This window comes from Hyperoodon ampullatus (assembly GCF_949752795.1).
Source record: "Hyperoodon ampullatus genome assembly, chromosome: 2".
In the NCBI taxonomy this organism is placed as follows: Eukaryota; Metazoa; Chordata; class Mammalia; order Artiodactyla; family Ziphiidae; genus Hyperoodon; species Hyperoodon ampullatus.
Genome location: NC_136915.1, coordinates 97,166,319 through 97,185,829, shown reverse-complemented (window position 1 = coordinate 97,185,829; position 19,511 = coordinate 97,166,319). Strand labels below are relative to the sequence as shown.

Below are 19,511 nucleotides of genomic sequence, written 5' to 3'. Positions count from 1 at the left end.
AATTCTTCTAATCTTGATTCGCTAAGATAGTAATCAGCAGGAGTCCATATAGAGACGCCATCTGGAATTTAGTTTCTGTAGGTGTTAATTGTATATTAGTACTAAAATACTAACCACTTTCCAGCTGGTTTCCAGATATATTTATTTTTAAAGAAAACTCTCGTTTCCTTACCTCACTTAGTCCAGATATTGAATATAAGTAAACATTTATTTCTTAAAGGAAAATTCATAGCGTTCATGTTTCTGTGATTTTTTTTACAGTAAATCTATCATTTAATATGGAAATACTGAAACACTCTGATTCCTCCTCCCCCATTTTGTTTTCTGTTTTCAGTGGAATACACTTTATTGTTGGTCCTATATAAATTGTGGCTGATGAGTAATTGTTCACATGTACCATGGGCTGGCAGGTCTACCTAAGATGTTATCAAGGCTGACTGGCTAAATAGTCAGATTAAAGGGCCAGAGCTTTATCCTTTTGAATGGCTTTTTTTTTTTTTTTTTTTTTTTTTTTTGGGCTGCATCACGTGGCTTGTGGGATCTTAGTTCCCTGACCAGGGATCTAACCCATGCCTTCGGCAGTGAAAGCACAGTGTCCTAACCACTGGACCGCCAGGGAATTCTCTTGAATAGCTTTTAGAACAGTTGCAAACAAAAGCATCTACTCTGTACTTTTTTAGAGACATTTCTTCATTGATTTTTTTGCTTCTTAAGTTAGTAAGTGTTAATTTATAACACCTATTATATACTGTACATCTGATTAAAAAATAATTTTAGTGGTTCCTAAGCTAGTTAAATCTTACTGATTTGTAGTCCCCCTGGGGGGGGGAAGAGGCATTTATTATTGAATTCTACTCCTCTGAATTAGCAAAAAATTCTAGCTTTGTAGTGATTAATAGTTTAAGGAGATTAAAGAATGTTCATGAATCATGCTTTTATGTTATATTTAAAAATATATACATATCTAATTTCTAAATTATATAGCTAGGATTTTGGGAGCCTCTACAAATGTTTCAGTAATACGGGGTGGGTTACAAAAGAATAATTCTAAGATGTAGTCATTACGTTATGTGTCTATGTTTTATGTTGTATCCAGCAACAGTAAAGTTTATAAGAGTTAAAATTCTGGATTGGGTGATTAAAATATCATACTTTTCTACTGGGAATTCCACAGTATAGAATTAAAACTTATCTTTTTAAATGAATTTTTTAAAACCCTGAATAATTCTAGGGTAATTAAGATATATTTTTGTATCTATTCAAAATCTAGATATAAAGTCAATGTAAAATATGTATCTGTAAGAATATACTACTTCTTTTTCTCTTAGGCTTTATTAATCAGAAATGATGGCAGCATGAAACTTGTGGGACTATTGCCATAGATTCGTAGTAACTCCAGAGTTACTTACTATTAGACTGAATGTTGAATAATATGAGGCCTATAAAATGTTTAATATCATTGGATGTATTGAACATTAGAAAATGATAGTCTCAGTTCTGTATTAAGTTGTGTGATTGGTATATGGTGATTTAAGTGAAGTGCCCTCTAAGATTCGAGGGGAGTTTACAATTAATTTTCTGAGCGTTAAATTAGCAAAAGCCATTCTTTTCTAGTAAGAATTATCTGAAGATTTGGGGAATGCTAAAATTGCTAATCTCAGAGACACAGTTCTGAAATATGATCAGAATTTATTGAATGGAAATATCATTAATTTTATTGTACAAAGTCTTTTGGACAAAGTCTATGAACAGAAGGGTGGTCAGCTCAGAAGATAATAAAGGGAAACCCAAAGCATGAGGAATTGGGTGGCTGGCCTGTTGGGGGAGAGAGATTTGTGAGTTGTCTGTTTCCTGAGGTAGGCATGTCCTTATTGTGGAGATGGATGTATGAGATTAGCTTAGTCTGATGTCATTAAATATTTAAATCATAATTATTTTTCCATGCTCTGTCCCTTGTTTACTCTACCACCTTCTCCACCTAAGAGAGAAAATGTATTCATCTGATGAACATTCTAGTCTGCTAGATGTTTGTACTTCTCATTATGAAGAAATAAATTGTCAAAATAGTAGACAAAAAATAAACCCATGTGCATACATGCATACATTTATGTTTCTGTGAATTTGGTTAAAGATAGGTCCTGTGAGAAGATGATCGGTTCTGTGAGAAAGATAGGCTTACAGTCTGTTTCATCTGATGAGGTTTGTTTGCAGCTAATCCGCTTAGCTTGCTAGTCTTTTGTACTGCTCTGAGCGTGAACATTTGAAAACTGCAGCAACTTAGGCCATTTAACTTGTGTGGCCTCATCTTTAAAATGAGAATGTTGATCTAATGATCTTCAGAATTCCTCCTAGTTCTAATTCTTGATGAATTAACCTGTGTGCTCAATTGTGTCACTGCAGACTTACAGGTGAGAGAAGGGATTTGAGAGAGCTGAAATATCACTGATGTTTAGTTGGTAGTACCAATATGACTTAAAGTTGCACATTTTAACCAACCTTGTTTTGTTTGGTTCCAAAGTATAGGGTACAACATTTTACTTGTTGCTGCTACACTCTATAAGTTTCTTAAGGACAGAGCCAGTGTGTCCTGAATACAGGATAGTGTCTATCACAGAGAAAAGACAATAAGTGCTTATTGAATTAGTGTGTAGGGCATAGCCAAACATGGTTTGGTTATTAGTGACTTTTTAAAATATTCTTTATTATGGCAAATTTTAAACGTATGTAGGAGTAGACAAAATAATATTGTCTTAGTTCATTTGGGGTGCTATAACAGAATACCATAGACTAGGTGGTTTATTTATAGCATTAATTTATTGCTCACAGTTCAGCAGTAGATGCTGGAAGTCTGAGATAAGGGTGCTAGCATAGTTCCGTTCTGGTGAGAGCCCTCTTCCCGGTTGCAGACTGCTGAGTTCACATTTTATCCTCACAGAGAGGGTTGAACTAGCTTTCTGGGGTCTCTTATTTTTTATGATGATGATGATGATGATGATGATTTTTTTAGGAAGAGCCCAAGGGCCGCAAGCGGCCGGGAACCCCGGCCCCCGCCCCCGCGCCGAGGGTGGCGGAGGACCCAGAAGCGGACGCGTTCGGCGGCACGCGCGTGCCGCCGCCCCTCCGGCCCCCACGGCCCCCCGGGAAAGGGGCCCACGGGGCCGCCCTGCGACGTCCACCGCCTCTCGGTCCGCACCCGCCTCCCCCTTTCCCCGTCCAGCCCATGGGCGAGGCCCACGGCGAGGTGGGGAGGAGGCGCGGTGCGCCGAGGCCGGGGGGCGCCGCGAGGGGCGCCCCCTTCCCTCTCGACCCCCTGTTCCTCCGGCGGGACGGGCGCCTCCGCCGACCGACCGGCGCGGGCCGGTTCGGGAACATGTGCACCGAGACCCGCCGCCGCTCCCATCGCGCGGACGGTGGGCAGCCGCCGAGGGTGGGCCGAGGACGCCGCCAGCGGGGTGCTGGGTGGGGGAGTCCGGAGAGCGAGGGAGGGAGGAAGGAAGAAACGGACGCCGAGCCCCGCCCCGGGCCCCGCCGCCGCCACCGCTGCGGCGGCGGGAGCGACAAACCCTTGTGTCGAGGGCTGACTTTCAGTAGATCGCAGCGTATGATTATTATTAAAAAAATTTTTTTTATTTGACCAAGACGCGCAGCATGTGGGATCTTAGTTCCCCGACCCAGGGATCGAACCTGTGCCCCCTGCAGTGGAAGCACAGCGTGTTAACCACTGGACTGCTAGGGAAGTCCCTGTGGTCTCATTTATAAGGGCACTAATCCCAATCATGAGGGCTCTGCCCTCATTACCTAATCACCTCCCAAAGCCCCCACCTCCTAATACCATCACTTTAGGGGTTAGGATTTCAACATATGAATTTTGGGAGGACACCAACATTTAGACCATAGCAAATATAATGAACCTTCATTTACCCATTATCCTACTTTAATGGTCGTGATTATTGTTTTATCTTTACTTCCTCCCACATGCTTCTTCTTGTATTATTTTGAAGCAAATTACAAACTTCATATCAATCCATTGTGTATCAAAGATAAGGACTTAAAATCATAGCCATTCCTATATCACACCTTAAAGAATGACTTGGTTTTGACAAATATTACATTAGTTTCACTTAGAATAACTGTATTAAATACTTCCAAGAAACTTGTTATGTGTAGTTTTCAGGTAGTTAATAATGCTTAGAAATAATAGAACTAATTTTTGTTTTTGTTTTGTTTAATATTTAGGTTATCAACATGACGGCTGAAGAAACAGTGAATGTAAAAGAGGTTGAAATCATTAAGCTAATTTTAGACTTCTTGAATTCAAAGAAGCTTCACATTAGTATGTTGGCCCTTGAGAAGGAAAGTGGAGTCATAAATGGCCTATTTTCAGATGATATGCTTTTCCTGAGGTATGATTTCATTAGCACTGTGAGGTTTGTAGCTCATTCCAAGAAATGTTAAGTATTAATAAGATAATAGGTACAGTATGGATAGACCTCTGTAATCATGAAAAGACAAAGTATAGTTTTTAATTTTTTTATTTATTTTTATTTTTTACTTTTTTTTGCGGTACGCGGGCCTCTCACTGATGTGGCCTCTCCCGCTGTGGAGCACAGGCGGTTGCACAGGCCCAGCGGCCATGGCCCACAGGCCTATCCGCTCCGCGGCATGTGGGATCCTCCCGGACCGGGGCACGAACCCGTGTCCCCTGCATCGGCAGGCGGACTCTCAACCACTGTGCCACCAGGGAAGCCCCAAAGTATAGTTTTTTAAATGTTTATTTTTTTTTTTTTTTTTTTTTTGCGGTATGCGGGCCTCTCACTGTTGTGGCCTCTCCCTTTGCGGAGCACAGGCTCCAGATGCGCAGGCTCAGCGGCCATGGCTCACGGGCCCAGCCACTCCACGGCACGTGGGATCTTCCCGGACCGGGGCACGAACCTGCGTCCCCTGCATCGGCAGGCGGACTCTCAACCACTGCGCCACCAGGGAAGCCCTAAATGTTTATTTTTATAAAGAACGTTTACAAAACAAAGTTTTCTGTAGAATGTTTTCAGGAGTAAGATCCAGAGATTCATTAAAAAGAGGCACAACTCTATTGTGTTTGTGGCATCATCATAAAAAATATTTGGGCTTCCCTGGTGGCGCAGTGGTTGAGAGTCTGCCTGCCGATGCAGGGGACATGGGTTCGTGCCCCGGTCCGGGAAGATCCCACATGCTGTGGAGCGGCTGGGCCTGTGAGCCATGGCCGCTGAGCCTGTGCGTCCGGAGCCTGTGCTCTGCAACGGGATAGGCCACAACAGTGAGAGGCCCGTGTACCACAAAAAAAAAAAAAAAAAAAAAAAAAAAAAAAAAAAAAATTAAGAAATCAGAGACTCTGTAAAGTTAAAAAAAATATTTCTGAAATACCTTTTTTATGTTATAGAAGTAAAACATACTCGTTATATAAAATATTCTTTGTAGAAAATATAGAAAAATAAAGAAGAAAAATCAGCCCACCATCCACACATACTACTGATAATTTTCTGTGCATATTGAAAAAAAAACAATTCTGTTGTATTTAGAATTTTGTATACTGCTTTATCCATTAACATTATAAGAATTCTCTATGTGATTACAAATTTATGCTTTGAAAATTTTCGATCTACTTAATTTCCTAATGATTCCCCTATTTTTAGACAATTAAATTGCAGTTTTTCTTAAATACATGCTCTACTGAGCATCTTTCATACATGTGACTATTTCTGTATCTTGAATTATTTCCTTAAAACAAGATTCTTGGAAGTGGAATTACAGAGCAAAAGGGAATTAACATGTTTGCCAAAATGGAAAGCTAAATATATCCTTCCTTGAATTGGATAGAAAAAGACAAACCCTAATTTCCAGGCAGAAATGTATTCTGTGCTTATGTGATACCAAATGTCCTTGATAAGGAGTACAGATTCTTGGATATGTAGCATTTTGTGACTAGGAAAGCCTTAAGAAATGAAGTGTTTCTAACTCATGAAGAAGGAGCTTTTTAAAAAGCTTTATTATATTAGAGTTTATTTAAACTCATTTCACTTCCCTGTATTAGATATTATGAATGTCATTCAGCCCCAGGGAGCTTAGTCAACGATATAGTCAAGAACCAGTACTGAGGCCGTATTCTTTGGGCTCTGTCATTGCTACTTCTGGAATTTAGCAGTGGCTCTCAGATATCCCCCTGCAGAAACCTGATGGTTTGTTATGAAGTTTTACTGGTCTTAGGTGAAATTACAGGATAGTAAGTTTTTCATTAAACTAAATGTATTCATCTTAAAGGGCTGCCGGCCTTTGAAATTGTGTCCTTCTTACTTTTGAAATATTAAAATGTCCCTTTAGGGCTTCCCTGGTGGCGCAGTGGTTAAGAATCTGCCTGCCAATGCAGGGGACACGGGTTCCAGCCCTGGTCCGGGAAGATTCCACATGCCGCGGAGCAACTAAGCCCGTGTGCCACAACTACTGAGCCCGTGCTCCAGAGCCCGTGAGCCACAACTCCTGAAGCCCGAGCACTTAGAGCCCGTGCTCTGCAACAAGAGAAGCCACCTCAATGAGAAGCCCGTGCACCGCAACGAAAGAGTAGGCCCCGCTCACCGTAACTAGAGAAAGCCTGTGCACAGCAACAAAGACACAATGCAGCCAAAAATAAATAAATAAAATAAACAAATTTTAAAAAAACCTTTAAAAAATAAAATAAAATAAAATGTCCCTTTATAAAATGACTATGATACATATTGTGATTGCTTTTTATTAATATTCATTCTTTGTCGAATCAAAAGTTGGCAATCTTTTGTCGATCTTCCTGCCTATTTTTTTTTTTTCGGTTTAAATCTTTAATGCGCGCAGTGGCAGCGGGGGTGCGGCGGGGGAGGCTGCTACCGGAGCGCTGGGGAGCAGTGCCCAGTCCGCTGGACAGATAGCTTATCAGGCCCCGCAGAGGCTCCAGCTTCTGCTCCCGAGGGTGCGCTGAGCTCTGCTCCCTCCACCACATGCGCAGCCAGGGGAAAAAGTAGAAACAACCCAGTAGATCTCCTCAGCCTCCAGCGCCACCTCGTATCTCCTCAATCCCGACATGTCCTGGGTTCCAAACGTCTCCTGGAGTGGGTCTGAGGGGTCGGTGCAGCCTAAACGCCCACCCTCCCTGGCTCCACCCCGGAAAACTTCCTGCCTATTTTTAAATTTTCTGTTCTAAAAAGCATAAATAGGGAAATTACTTTTATAAAAGAAGAACAGTAATCCGAATGCCTTACAACTTTTAGAAGTTCCCGTAGACTACTTAAGTAGGATGAAATATGATATTATTCATTACTATTTTCATTCTCAGAATACAAACTTTAGTGTTAAATGACTCAAAGATGTTGAATTCACAGTTTAGAGCAGGGTTTTCAACCTCAGTACTGTTAACATTTTGGGCCAGATGGTTCTTTGTTGTGTGAGTGTGGGGGTTTTCCTGTGCATTGTAGTGTGTTTAGCAGCACTTCTGACCTATACCCTGAAGATGCCAGTCGCACCCTAGTTGTGACAACCAAAAATGTCCCCAGACAGTGCCAGATTTCTCCAGGGGGCAAAACTGCACCCAGTTGAGAACCAATGACTTAGTGAGACTGGAACATACCAACACACTGGCCCCGAAATAATACAGAATAACTTTAAACTATAAGATTAGTGGGGAAATAAAGAAACTTTTAGACTTAGTTCAGTGTTTTTACATAGGTAAAAAATACATTTTAGAATGAGGAGTGGGTGCAGATTCACAAATTCTTCTCATATAGCATATGTTGTTACACATAAGTTGTGAGGAAGTTTATTATAGTGGTTGAGAAACCAAGTAAAATGTTATTCTCATTACCTGCTTTGTGAAGTTCTAATGCTATCTTGTCATCTCTTCTGCTTTTAATTAGTGTAACACAAATTTGATAGCATGTGTGGATTTTTCTTTATATAGGCAGCTAATCCTTGATGGTCAGTGGGATGAAGTTCTTCAGTTCATTCAGCCTCTAGAATGTATGGAAAAATTTGACAAAAAAAGGTAAGATTTCATCTGAATTTTTTAGTGTCTTATCATTGGTAGAAGATGAGCAAAACAAAACAATAAACAAAAATTTAGGGCTTCCCTGGTGGCACGGTGCAGTGGTTGAGAGTCCGCCGGCCGATGCAGGGGACACGGATTCGTGCCCCAGTCCAGGAAGATCCCACATGCCGCGGAGCGGGTAGGCCCGTGAGCCATGGCTGCTGAGCCTGCGCGTCCGGAGCCTGTGCTCCGCAACGGGAGAGGCCACAACAGTGAGAAGCCCGCGTACCGCAAAAAAAAAAAAATTTAAAAACAAGACTATTAACTTTCCTAGCAAATAGTACACTCAATCCCATTGAGTTGGAGAACTTCTAGAGGACAGCTTGCATGTACTTCAATTAGTTGAACATCTGATATATAAACCCCTTAGTCAACAGTGTCTATATATAAAACATCACAAGGGCCATGTCTGAAGCAGTTGTTTCTTCATGATAGTACAAAGAATATAAAGATGTCATTCCGTTGTTTCCTGGCCTCCATTATTTCTGACAAACAGTTATCCTTAATTCTCTTGTATGTCATGTTTCTTTCTTTCTTTTCTTCTTCTACTGGCTGCCTTCAAGATTTTCTCCTTGTCATTAGTTTTCAGCAGTTTGATTTTGATGTGCCTAAGTGTGATTTATTTGTATTTTTTCCTGCTTGGGGTTTGCTGAGCTTTTTGGATCTATAAGTTTATGTCTTTCATCAAGTTTGGGAAGTTTTTGGCAATTATATCTTCAAAAATATTTTCTGCCCCTTTTTCTTCTTCTAAGTATACAATATTAGACAGATTGATATTGTTCCACAGTTTTGAGGCTTTGTTCCTTTTTTAAGAAAAACATTTTTTCTGTGTATTCTTCAGTCTGGATTATTTCTGTTGATTTACCTTAATGTTTATTGACACTTTCTTCAGTTATTAGCAATCTGCTCATAAACAATGAATTTTTCATTTCAGATATTGTACTTTTTGGTTGCAGAATTTACTTATAATTTTTCTCTGAGATATTCCTATCTGTTTGTTCATTGTGACTGTACTTCCCAATAAGCCCTTGAACATATTTTTAGTAACTGCTTGTTCACTAAGAGTCCTTATTTGCTAATTCCAACTTTTAGGTTATATCAGGCTCAGTTTCTATTGATTGCGTTTTCTCTTAACTATGAGTCACTGTTTTTTCACGTTTAGTCGTTTTTTAATGTATTTTGCACATTGGGATTCATTGTTGAAACTCTGGATTTCTGTTATCTTCCTTTGGAAGGTACTGATTTTTATTCATGCAGGGAGTTTACTTTGTTGTACTTCAGAATGCAAACTCTGTCCCTCACCTAGTGGACACCAGATGAAATCTCTGCTCAGTTATTTAGCCTTCAATCTGTTGCTTTCCCTGGGCTCTTTGGAGTCTCCCTTGCATCTTCAGTTTTAGGGATGACCAAGGATTTAGGCACAGTTTATACAGTAGATTTTGGTGTATTTTTCATTGTGGTTTCCTCTTTTTTTGGATCCTCCTACCCTGCCCACCACTTTTCAGCTGTTCTGGCAGCTGAACTTCTCAAAAGCCTGACTTCTCCAAAGCCTGTAAAACTGCAGCTTTCTGCCTGAGTTCTAGCTCACACTGTGTGGACTGGGGAGTGCCCTCAGCTGGAAGGCCTTATACCCTTCAGTCTTACCCCCTAAAGTTCCCTTTTTCAAGGATTGACTTCCCTCTAGTTATGCCAGCTTTTTTTTTTTCTTCAGTGCTTTCAAATATTTTTTGTACTTAATCTAGGGTTTAATTGTTATTTGCAGAAAGGTTAGCCAGGTACAAGTTACTCCACCATTATCAGAAGTGGAACCTCATATTAGTTTCTGATTCTCCGTAAACCATGCTATTTGATACCTCTTTGCTTTTTCTTTTTTTTTTTTTTTTTTGTGGTACGCGGGCCTCTCACTGTTGTGGCCTCTCCTGTTGAGGAGCACAGGCTCTGGACGTGCAGGCTTAGCGGCCATGGCTCATGGGCCCAGCCGCTCCGCGGCATGTGGGATCTTCCTGGACCAGGGCACAAACCTGTGTCCCCTGCATCAGCAGGCGGACTCTCAACCACTGCGCCACCCGGGAAGCCCCCACTCTTTGCTTTTATACATTCTTCATTTATCTGGGATACTGTTTCTTACATCATCTTCTGCCTTTACATAACACATTCTTGATCATCTTCCAAGAGTCATTTCTTGTAAGACTCTCAGTATTTCTGGTAGACCTGGTTTCATACTCCTTTGAAATCTTGCTGAATCCTATACATATTTCATGCAATTTATTAGATGACCATCTTCTTTTTTTAAAAAAATTGAAATATACTTGATTTATAATATTGTGTTAGTTTCAGGTATACAGCATAGTGTTTCAGTATTTTTGCAGATTATATTCCATTATAGGTTATTACAAGATATTGGGTATAATTCTCTGTGCTATACCATTAATCCTTGTTGCTTACCTATTTTATGTATAGTAGTTTGCCTTTGTTAATCTCATACCCCTAACTTATCCCTCCCCATCCCCCCCCTCATTTTGGTAACCACAAGTTTGTTTTCTGTGTCTGTGAGTCTGTTTCTGTTTTGTATATATATTCATTTGTATTATTTTTTAGATTCTACATATAAGTGTTATCATATAGTATTTGTCTTTCTTTGTCTGACTTATTTCAGTAAGCACAATATTCTCTAGGTTCATCCATGTTTTTGCAGATGGCAATATTTCATTCTTTTTCTGCTTCCTTGTGTGACTTTAAAAAAAATTTTATTGAAGTATAGTTGATTTACAATGTTGTGTTAGTATCCACTCTTTTTTAGATTCTTTTCCCATGTAGGTCATTACAGAGTATTGAGGAGAGTTTCCTGTGCTATACAGTAGATCTTTATTAGTTATTTATTTCATATAGAGTAGTGTGTATATGTCAATCCCAATCTCCCAATTTATCCCTCCTCCCCTTCCCCCCATTAACCATAAGTTTGTTTTCCACATCTGTAACTCTATTTCTATGTAAATAAGTTCATTTGTACCACTTTTTAGATTCCACATATAAGCGATATCATATGATATTTGTCCTTTTCTGTCTGACTTACTTCACTCAGTATGACAATCTCTAAGTCCATCCATGTTGCTGCAAATTGCATTATTTTGTTCTTTTTTATGGCTGAGTAATAGTTCATTGTGTGTGTATGTGTGTACACATGCACGCAACGCACCACAGCTTCTTAATCCAGTCATCTGTTGATGGGTACTTGGGTTGCTTCCATTAGATGACCCTCTTCCTGAAGGCAGGGATTTTGTTTTATTGGACACATATTTGCTGTTACAACAGTGGTTGAAAGAATGACTGTGAAGTTCATTATTATTTTCTTTCAGCCCTTAGAAACACTTTTCTTTAAAGTGCTTAAGGCATTCAACATTTTTTTTTTTTTCGCACGGTACACGGGCCTCTCACTGCTGTGGCCTCTCCCGTTGCGGAGCACAGGCTCCGGACACGCAGGATCAGCGGCCATGGCTCACGGGCCCAGCCACTCTGTGGCATGTGGGATCTTCCCGGACCGGGGCACAAACCCGTGTCCCCTGCATCGGCAGGTGGACTCTCAACGACTGCGCCACCAGGGAAGCCCTCAACATTTTTTGATTCATAGAGAAGTCAGGTAGACACTCCCTTCCCCTCTCTGAATAATCCCTTTTAAAAAGTTTTAAGTCTATAGTTATCTTATGGTTTTTTAGCAATGTTGTTCATTCCTTCCTATCCTTTCAGCTCTTTTTTTATTAGACCTTTCTCATGTTTGAAAAGAAAAGAGGACATATTTTGGGAAATAAAATATTTGGAATATAAAGGATTTTGATTTCATATTAGGTGACATTTGACATCTTCCATGAAAACTTGATTGCTTAGAATTAATATTGCGAATAGAAATCCTTCCTTTGAGTATTAAATTGTGATTACTTGCTACTGAAATTATTTTAATTATGGCTTCAGTGTGATCAGCTTTGTAAAATAATTAAAGAATTTTCTGAAAGCAAAGGTACTTACAGTAACTTATAAGTACATTTGATTTATGAGACATTGGGAAATTAATTTTTTAAAGTCTTCTTTTAAAGAAATAATTAGTCCTATAAGAAAATCTTGGCTTGTTTTGCTTTAGGAACTTGAGTTTCATTTCTAGTCTTCGACATTGCTATAATTCAGATTTTAATCATTTTAATGTTTCATATTTTATTTTTCACAGGTTTCGTTATATTATCCTGAAGCAGAAGTTTTTAGAAGCTTTATGTGTTAACAATGCAATGTCAGCAGAAGATGAGCCCCAGCATGTAAGATTTTTATTCCTAAAGGTTTGCGCCACAGTCTTGTTTCAGTCATAAGTATTCTATTCACTAAAGCAAAAGATTAGTATCATGAGTTTTCAAAGCTTTTATGAGCAGGTATGGGGCAAGATCTGCTCTTTTGCAGATGTAGTACTTTCAGTCTGTAGTGCTTCTGAATTTGTTCTGTGATTTAGGCAAAGATGATAAATGAGTGGCTGTCTGGTTGGAGAGTGTGTGCTCCCCTCTTGTTTAAGGTGATATAGATAGCAAAAGATGTTTGACTTGATGACTCTCCATCATTGCTTCTTTTCTTATCCCAGAAGTGGATTATGTTTACTTCCTCTTTCTGTCTTTTCAGTACTTTCTTTGATCCAGAGGTGTGTTTTTTAACTCTTTTTTTTTTTTTTTTTTTTGGCTGCACAGTGCAGCTTGTAGAATCTTAGTTCCCTGACCAAGGATTGAACCTGGGCCCTCAGCAGTGAAAGCACAGAGTCCTAACCACTGGATAGCCAGGGAATTCCCCAAAGGTGTTTTTTTAATACAGTGTGTATTTTTAATAACAATTTAGATTTAATGATATTAAATTCTTTTTGATTAGAGAGATACTTTTAAAGTTTTAATATTAGTATTGTTGCATCCAAAACCAAAGAAACTTTTATTAAGTGCCAGTAAGTAATCATTGAAATAATAGAGAAATGTTTGCAGATAATGATGTTTAAAAGAGGAAAGAAGGACTTCACTGGTAGTCCAGTGGTTAAGACTCCATGCTTCCATTGCAGGGGGCACGGGTTTGATCCCTGGTCAGGGAACTAAGATTCTGCGTGCTGCATGTTGTGGCCAAAAAAAAGAAAAAAGTGGAAAGAACACTGGAATATTAGTCAATAAGAATTTTTATTCTGTCTTCGTCACTAACCAACTGAATTACTTAGGTTAAATCTGCACCCTATGCTTTGTGACCACCTAGAGGGGTGGGATAGGGAGGGTGGGAGGGAGGGAGACGCAAGAGGGAAGAGATATGGGAACATACATATATGTATAACTGATTCACTTTGTTATAAAGCAGAAACTAACACACCATTGTAAAGCAATTATACTCCAATAAAGATGTAAAAAAAAAACCCCAAAAAACTGCACCCTAACTTTTCCCACAGGTAAGATATAGAAGCTGTGCTATGCAAGCTCTAAGGTTCCTTACATCATCAAAAGCTTATGATCCTAAGATAATATTCACTATACAAATTATTGTAATTTGTTTTTCAGCTAAGCTTCCTTTTGTTCTGTCTCTGCACTGTTTTTGTAGAAATGAACTGTAGGTGTTCCCTTTCTTGATTTGCTTTCTTTCCCACACACATTTGTCCTAAGGTAAGTTTGAGAATGGCTCTTTTGCTTTTTGAGTAAGCTGGAGTGATAGCAAGCTATAATAAATAATTGAATTTTGGCATGCTTCAGTTTCACTGCTAGAAAACTTAATTATCCTTACTCTTAAAAAATTATACATTTGAAAATGATAGTATTAAGTCTGAATTACAACACTTTTTTTATAGGTAAAAGTTTAATGTGCTAATAACCAAATTTTAAAACCTTTATTTTAGGAGTAAAAAACATTTTGGTTCCTGACTTGAAAGTTGTTAAATAGCCCACAATTATATGAGTATTCTGTGACATGAGTTTATCCTTTTGCAATTGAACAGTTTGTGAAAGTTCGTAAAGTGTCTTTATATTTGAATAAAATACTCTCATTGTTTTCATATCTCTCTTTATGGCAATCACTTATGTTTTTCTTACAGCTGGAATTTACCATGCAAGAAGCTGTGCAATGTTTACATGCCCTAGAAGAGTACTGTCCTTCTAAAGATGATTACAGCAAGCTCTGTTTGCTTTTGACTTTGCCTCGTCTGACCAATCATGCTGAATTTAAGGACTGGAATCCCAGCACTGCACGAGTTCACTGTTTTGAAGAGGCTTGTGTCATGGTTGCAGAATTCATCCCTGCTGATAGGAAGCTAAGTGAGGCTGGTTTTAAAGCAAGTAACAATCGTTTATTTCAGCTTGTAATGAAGGGCCTACTTTATGAATGCTGTGTAGAATTTTGTCAAAGTAAAGCAACTGGAGAAGAAATTACAGAAAGTGAAGTACTACTTGGCATCGACCTCTTATGTGGTAATGGTTGTGATGATTTGGATCTGAGTTTATTGTCATGGCTTCAGAATCTCCCATCTTCGGTCTTCTCTTGTGCTTTTGAACAGAAAATGCTTAATATTCATGTTGACAAACTTCTGAAACCCACAAAAGCTGCATATGCTGATCTTTTGACTCCTCTTATCAGCAAACTTTCTCCCTATCCATCATCTCCAATGAGAAGGCCTCAATCAGCTGATGCCTATATGACCCGCTCTCTGAATCCTGCTTTAGATGGTCTCACTTGTGGACTAACCAGTCACGATAAGAGAATTTCAGACCTTGGGAACAAAACTTCTCCAATGTCACACTCCTTTGCTAACTTCCATTATCCAGGGGTACAAAACCTCAGTAGAAGTCTCATGCTTGAGAATACAGAATGTCACAGTATTTATGAAGAATCCCCTGAACGGTAAGTATTTGCTCATGAAAATTGGGAGAGCTCCACAAGTGTGAGATAATCTAATTGGTGTGTGTGTGTGTGTGTGTGTGTGTGTGTGTGTTTTCTAAATGTTCAAGTCCATTTAGTTGAAAGTTAGTCTTTAAAACTTGATTTATAAGGTGTTTTAAAAATTTTGATAATTACAATTATCAGGGAAAACCTTTATTTTTGTATCCCGTATTATCATTTTGCTGGTTATAAAGGCAGTACATGTGCATTGAAGAAATTTTGGAAAATATGGAAGGGTATCAATAAGGGAATTAAAATCCCACACAATATTGCACTTAGATGACCAACATTTTTCCTATGAATACATTTTTAAAAATTGAGAAGGTGCTATATATATTTTCATATAATTTGCTTTTTTTACTTGATAAATCATGACTTTTTCCCATATTTTTAAACATTTATTGAGGTCAGTGATTAATGGTGTGTGCAGTATTCCATTGTATGACTGGATCATGATTTTACCTAGTTCCTTATTGTAGGAGAGTAGACTGTTTCCCATAAATATTACGTATTGAACATGTATGTATAAAAATCTCTGATTATTTCCACTTATCTTTTTTTAGTAATTCTTTATATACATACATGGGGAAATTAAGTATTAAGACTACCACTCAGTTTTTCCTTCAAACCTGGCTTGAAATAATAATTTCCTGATTAGCAGTTCTTTATTTCAAGGCTTAGGAAACTTCCTGCCTCCATTTTCCAGGAAACCCACTGGGGACACATCCTGGTTTCCTATACTCAGAGTTGATGCTATGAAGTATTACTATCGACTGCAATAAGTTTATTAAAAGCACAAAAACTAAACCTAAACCTTTTACTATTCATATAGGCTAGTTGAAGGCATTCTTTATTGAAGAAGGAGCACTGGACTTGGAATTTCTGTTTCTAACTAAAACAGGAGGAGATCTTTAGTTAAGGGTTAAGGCACAAGAATTACAGGATAAATATTTATGGAAGCATTTTCTGTTAAGTTGCTGTGAGATTGTTGAGGTGGGTGGGTATGATTTTCTTTAATGTTCTTTAAAGAGAGGAGAGGATTCTGGGATCAGTTAAGTGAGGGACATCCCAAAGCCTAGGGTGACTTCCTAAGGCATCTTATTGCTCTGTATTTTATATTTGAAATATAAAGATGATATCTAGTGATAAAAATGAATGAATATAATTTAATATAGGAACATCCTATTATCTAAATCCTAAAGGAATAGAGAATCTTGAGCATTGGTAGAGACTATCTTAAAGTTTTCTTGGGCTTTCTGATCCCCTTAGAGAAAATTCTCATTGTCTGGGATGCTGGGCTTCAATTCTGGGGGAACTGCTTATATTCTTCTGAGTACATGAGATGATAGGATCTTCTTGGTTGATATAATGAATAGCATGTTTTGAATTGTGCACCAGTGGGATTGTCTTTATAAAGAAAAAAGACACACAAAAATCCAGCCAAATTTGACTCTACATGTGCTATTCCCTATGTAAAGAAACTACTATAAATTGAGGAATGACTGAATAAAGATGGAAAGAAGTGGAATATAAGTTATTAGACCATTATCGATAAGCAGTGGGGTAAAACGTGACATGTCAAAAGGTAAGTAATACATGTGTTATTAGCTGAGCAGTAGTAATAACCCAGAAAACATCTGTCATGTCTCTGAAATTGGAAAACTTATGAGACAAAGCAGTGTAGAACAATGAATAGAACATGGTCTTTGGAGTCAGACTTGGGTTGAACTGTAGCCTTGCCATTTTCTAGCTGTGTGATCTTGGGATGGTTACTTAATCTCTCCGAGCCTCAGTGACCTCCTCTATAAAATAGAGTGTTGACTTGCAGAGTGGTAAACATGTGCTTAGTGCTTAATAAATATCAATTTCCCCTGTTCAGGATTCATACCCTTGGAAAGTACAGTGTGTCAAAAGGGCTACTAATAACATACTATGGGAGAGCTATTGTGCCGTGGATAAAGTATAAAAATTTACTTTGGAAAAAAGTTTACCTGGTTTTAAAGAATATTTTAGGTGTAATTAAAAAATATTGGAAAGCTCAGTTAGATCAATTATGTTAAAATGCAACATAAAGAGATTCCTGCTTGTGGTAATTTGAAGTCAGTATTCATTTAAAAATATTTGATTGTCTACTCTGTGCTAGCACTGTGCTGCATCCCCAGGATATGATTGAGTTACTATGGTGAAGAAGAAGATAAAACACAGAAGAAAAGTTTTTAAAAGAGTGTGTGGCATTTTGAAGGATATCTTTTTACTCGAACAGAAACCAACTCAAAATAAAAAAGTAATAAAAATCAGTTGAAATACACAAGCTGTGACTATACAATATAATGGTCTCAAAATGAAATGGCAGGAAAAAAGATCTATTCTCATACATGTGCCAGCATTGGATTTGGAGTCTGAAGACCTGGATTCAAGTCCTAGCTTTATTTACTGTGTATTTTTGGGAAAATGACTTTTTTGAGTCTGTTTCCTCATGTGTGAAATGGGAGTTTTAACCTATTTTACAGGTTATTATGCAAGTTAAATGAGATAATGCATGTGGAAGTGCTGTATAAATTGCAAAATTAAATCAAATGTTACTTTATAAAGGTTGTTTTATTCTATCTCTATACAGTTAATAACTCTTACAAGTTCAATTTATGGACTAAAATGGGGCTTCCTATGGTCATTAGCAGCTTACAGCACAGTCTGGTAGCTGAAAACTCTTCCCAGGTCTTTCTACTTCCTCCTCAGGGTGCATGTGTGTGTATGTATGTTTAAGTACTTAAGACTACTAGGCTCCTAACTAATGGTGCCTTTGTGAAGATAACTGTCTAGCTCTGCTTTTCTAAACCCTAGACCTATATTTTGATATGTCTTACATACTTCTGCCCGGAGAGGCCATTAGGAAGTCATGTCCTAATCAAATTAATTGAAGACAAAAATCACTTTACTTTTTTACTTGTTCCTGTGGTGCCTTTTACTGATAAGTAATCTATGTGAATGTGGTATTTGTCATCTTTGGATAATCTTAGTTATTAAAAACTTTGAACAGCATAACTGTGAAAATTAGAAATTGCTAGTATTTTAGAAGACTGTTAGGAACAACCTGACATAAGACATCAAGCTTACTAATTAGTATACATTAAAAATATTTGGGGACTTCCCCAGTGGTGTGGTGGTTAAGAATCCGCCTGCCAATGCAGGGGACACGGTTCAAGCCCTGGTCCGGGAAGATCCCACATGCCGTGGAGCAACTAAGCCAGTGTGCCACAACTACTGAGCCTGCGCTCTAGAGCCTACGAGCCACAACTACTGAGCCCATGTGCCACAACTACTGAAGCCTGCATGCCTAGAGCCTGTGCTCTGCAACAAGAGAATCCACTGCAATGAGAAGCCCACACACTGCAATGAAGAGCAGCCCCCACTCGCCGCAACTAGAGAAAGCCTGCGTGCAGCAACAAAGACTCAATGCAGCCAAAAATAAAATAAATTTTAAATAAAATTTAAATAAATAAAAATAATTAGTATAAAATTTTTTTTAATTTGAAAGAGGTATGTTTAGCTTTTGTGTTAAATGCAAATAAAGAAAGCCTTTTAATAAAATCTCAACTATTCTTAAAATTTTATTGAAATAGAGGAAAGAAAATTGATGTTTGGATAACAAAATAACAGATTAAGAGTTCTTTAAGAGAATGTAGGCATTAGGTCATCTAACCTATTAATTTGTAGGTGAAGCTGAGCCATAGAGAATGTTAGTGATTTTCCCAAGGCCCACACATTATTTTAGATGGGAGCCCCTACCCTCCTTGCTTAATAATGCAGTGCTCTTCCATTATAAGCACATTCTATTTTAAAAAATCCCTTACATAGTGTACTTAAGAGAAGAAAGTAAATTTAAAAATCTGTTTTTGTGCATTTGATAAACACTTAGGCTAAATATTCACTTTTAAAATTAAAATTTCTCTAACTACAATATGTTTTTCTTTACCCCTACCTCTTCCTTTTTGTTTTTTTGCCCTGAAGTGATACACCTGTTGAGGCACAGCGGCCTATCAGCAGTGAAATCCTGGGCCAGAGTTCAGTTTCAGAAAAAGAGCCTGCAAATGGAGCACAGAATTCAGGACCAGCTAAGCAAGAAAAAAATGAGGTAATACTTACTACACCTTGAGTCTTTTAGAGTTATTCTCTTTGTAAGAAGTAATACTATTTGCTTGGATAGAATTTAAAAAGAATTTTCTGATATTTGAGAGTAGGAGAGAGAATATCTAGATTTTCTTATTTATTAGATCATTTTCTCCCCTCTTCCTTAAGAATTTATAGTATTTTTAGTTATCACTGTATATTTTGGAGCATTTTTAATGGATGGATTTATTAACAATTTAAAATATCACAGTTGACATTGCTTCTGCATGTTTGAGCACTCACGTAATTGAACTTGCATTAAATGTGGACAGCTTGTATTTTTAAGATATATGCTCTGTATTTTGCTAATTAGATTTAATGAGCAAGAAATTATGAC

At 38.1% G+C, this 19,511-nt stretch overlaps 1 protein-coding gene across 2 annotated transcripts in view; it reads left to right on the top strand.

Moving 5' to 3' along the window:
* Positions 1 to 4,236: 4,236 nt before the first annotated feature.
* Positions 4,237 to 19,511, top strand: part of WDR47 (WD repeat domain 47) — a gene marked incomplete at its 3' end in the record, with an annotated part of 39,809 nt that continues 24,534 nt past the window's right edge. Inside the window, exons 1-5 of one of the 2 annotated variants that reach the window (XM_079697418.1) lie at positions 4,237 to 4,403; positions 7,958 to 8,041; positions 12,300 to 12,384; positions 14,166 to 14,968; positions 19,016 to 19,139. In XM_079697418.1, the coding sequence (XP_079553544.1) occupies positions 4,246 to 4,403; positions 7,958 to 8,041; positions 12,300 to 12,384; positions 14,166 to 14,968; positions 19,016 to 19,139 (1,254 nt within the window). In that variant the 5' untranslated portion in view covers positions 4,237 to 4,245. Of the gene's footprint in view, positions 4,404 to 7,957; positions 8,042 to 12,299; positions 12,406 to 14,165; positions 14,969 to 19,015; positions 19,140 to 19,511 lie in introns of both variants that reach the window. The other variant, XM_079697419.1, reaches the window with a different exon arrangement.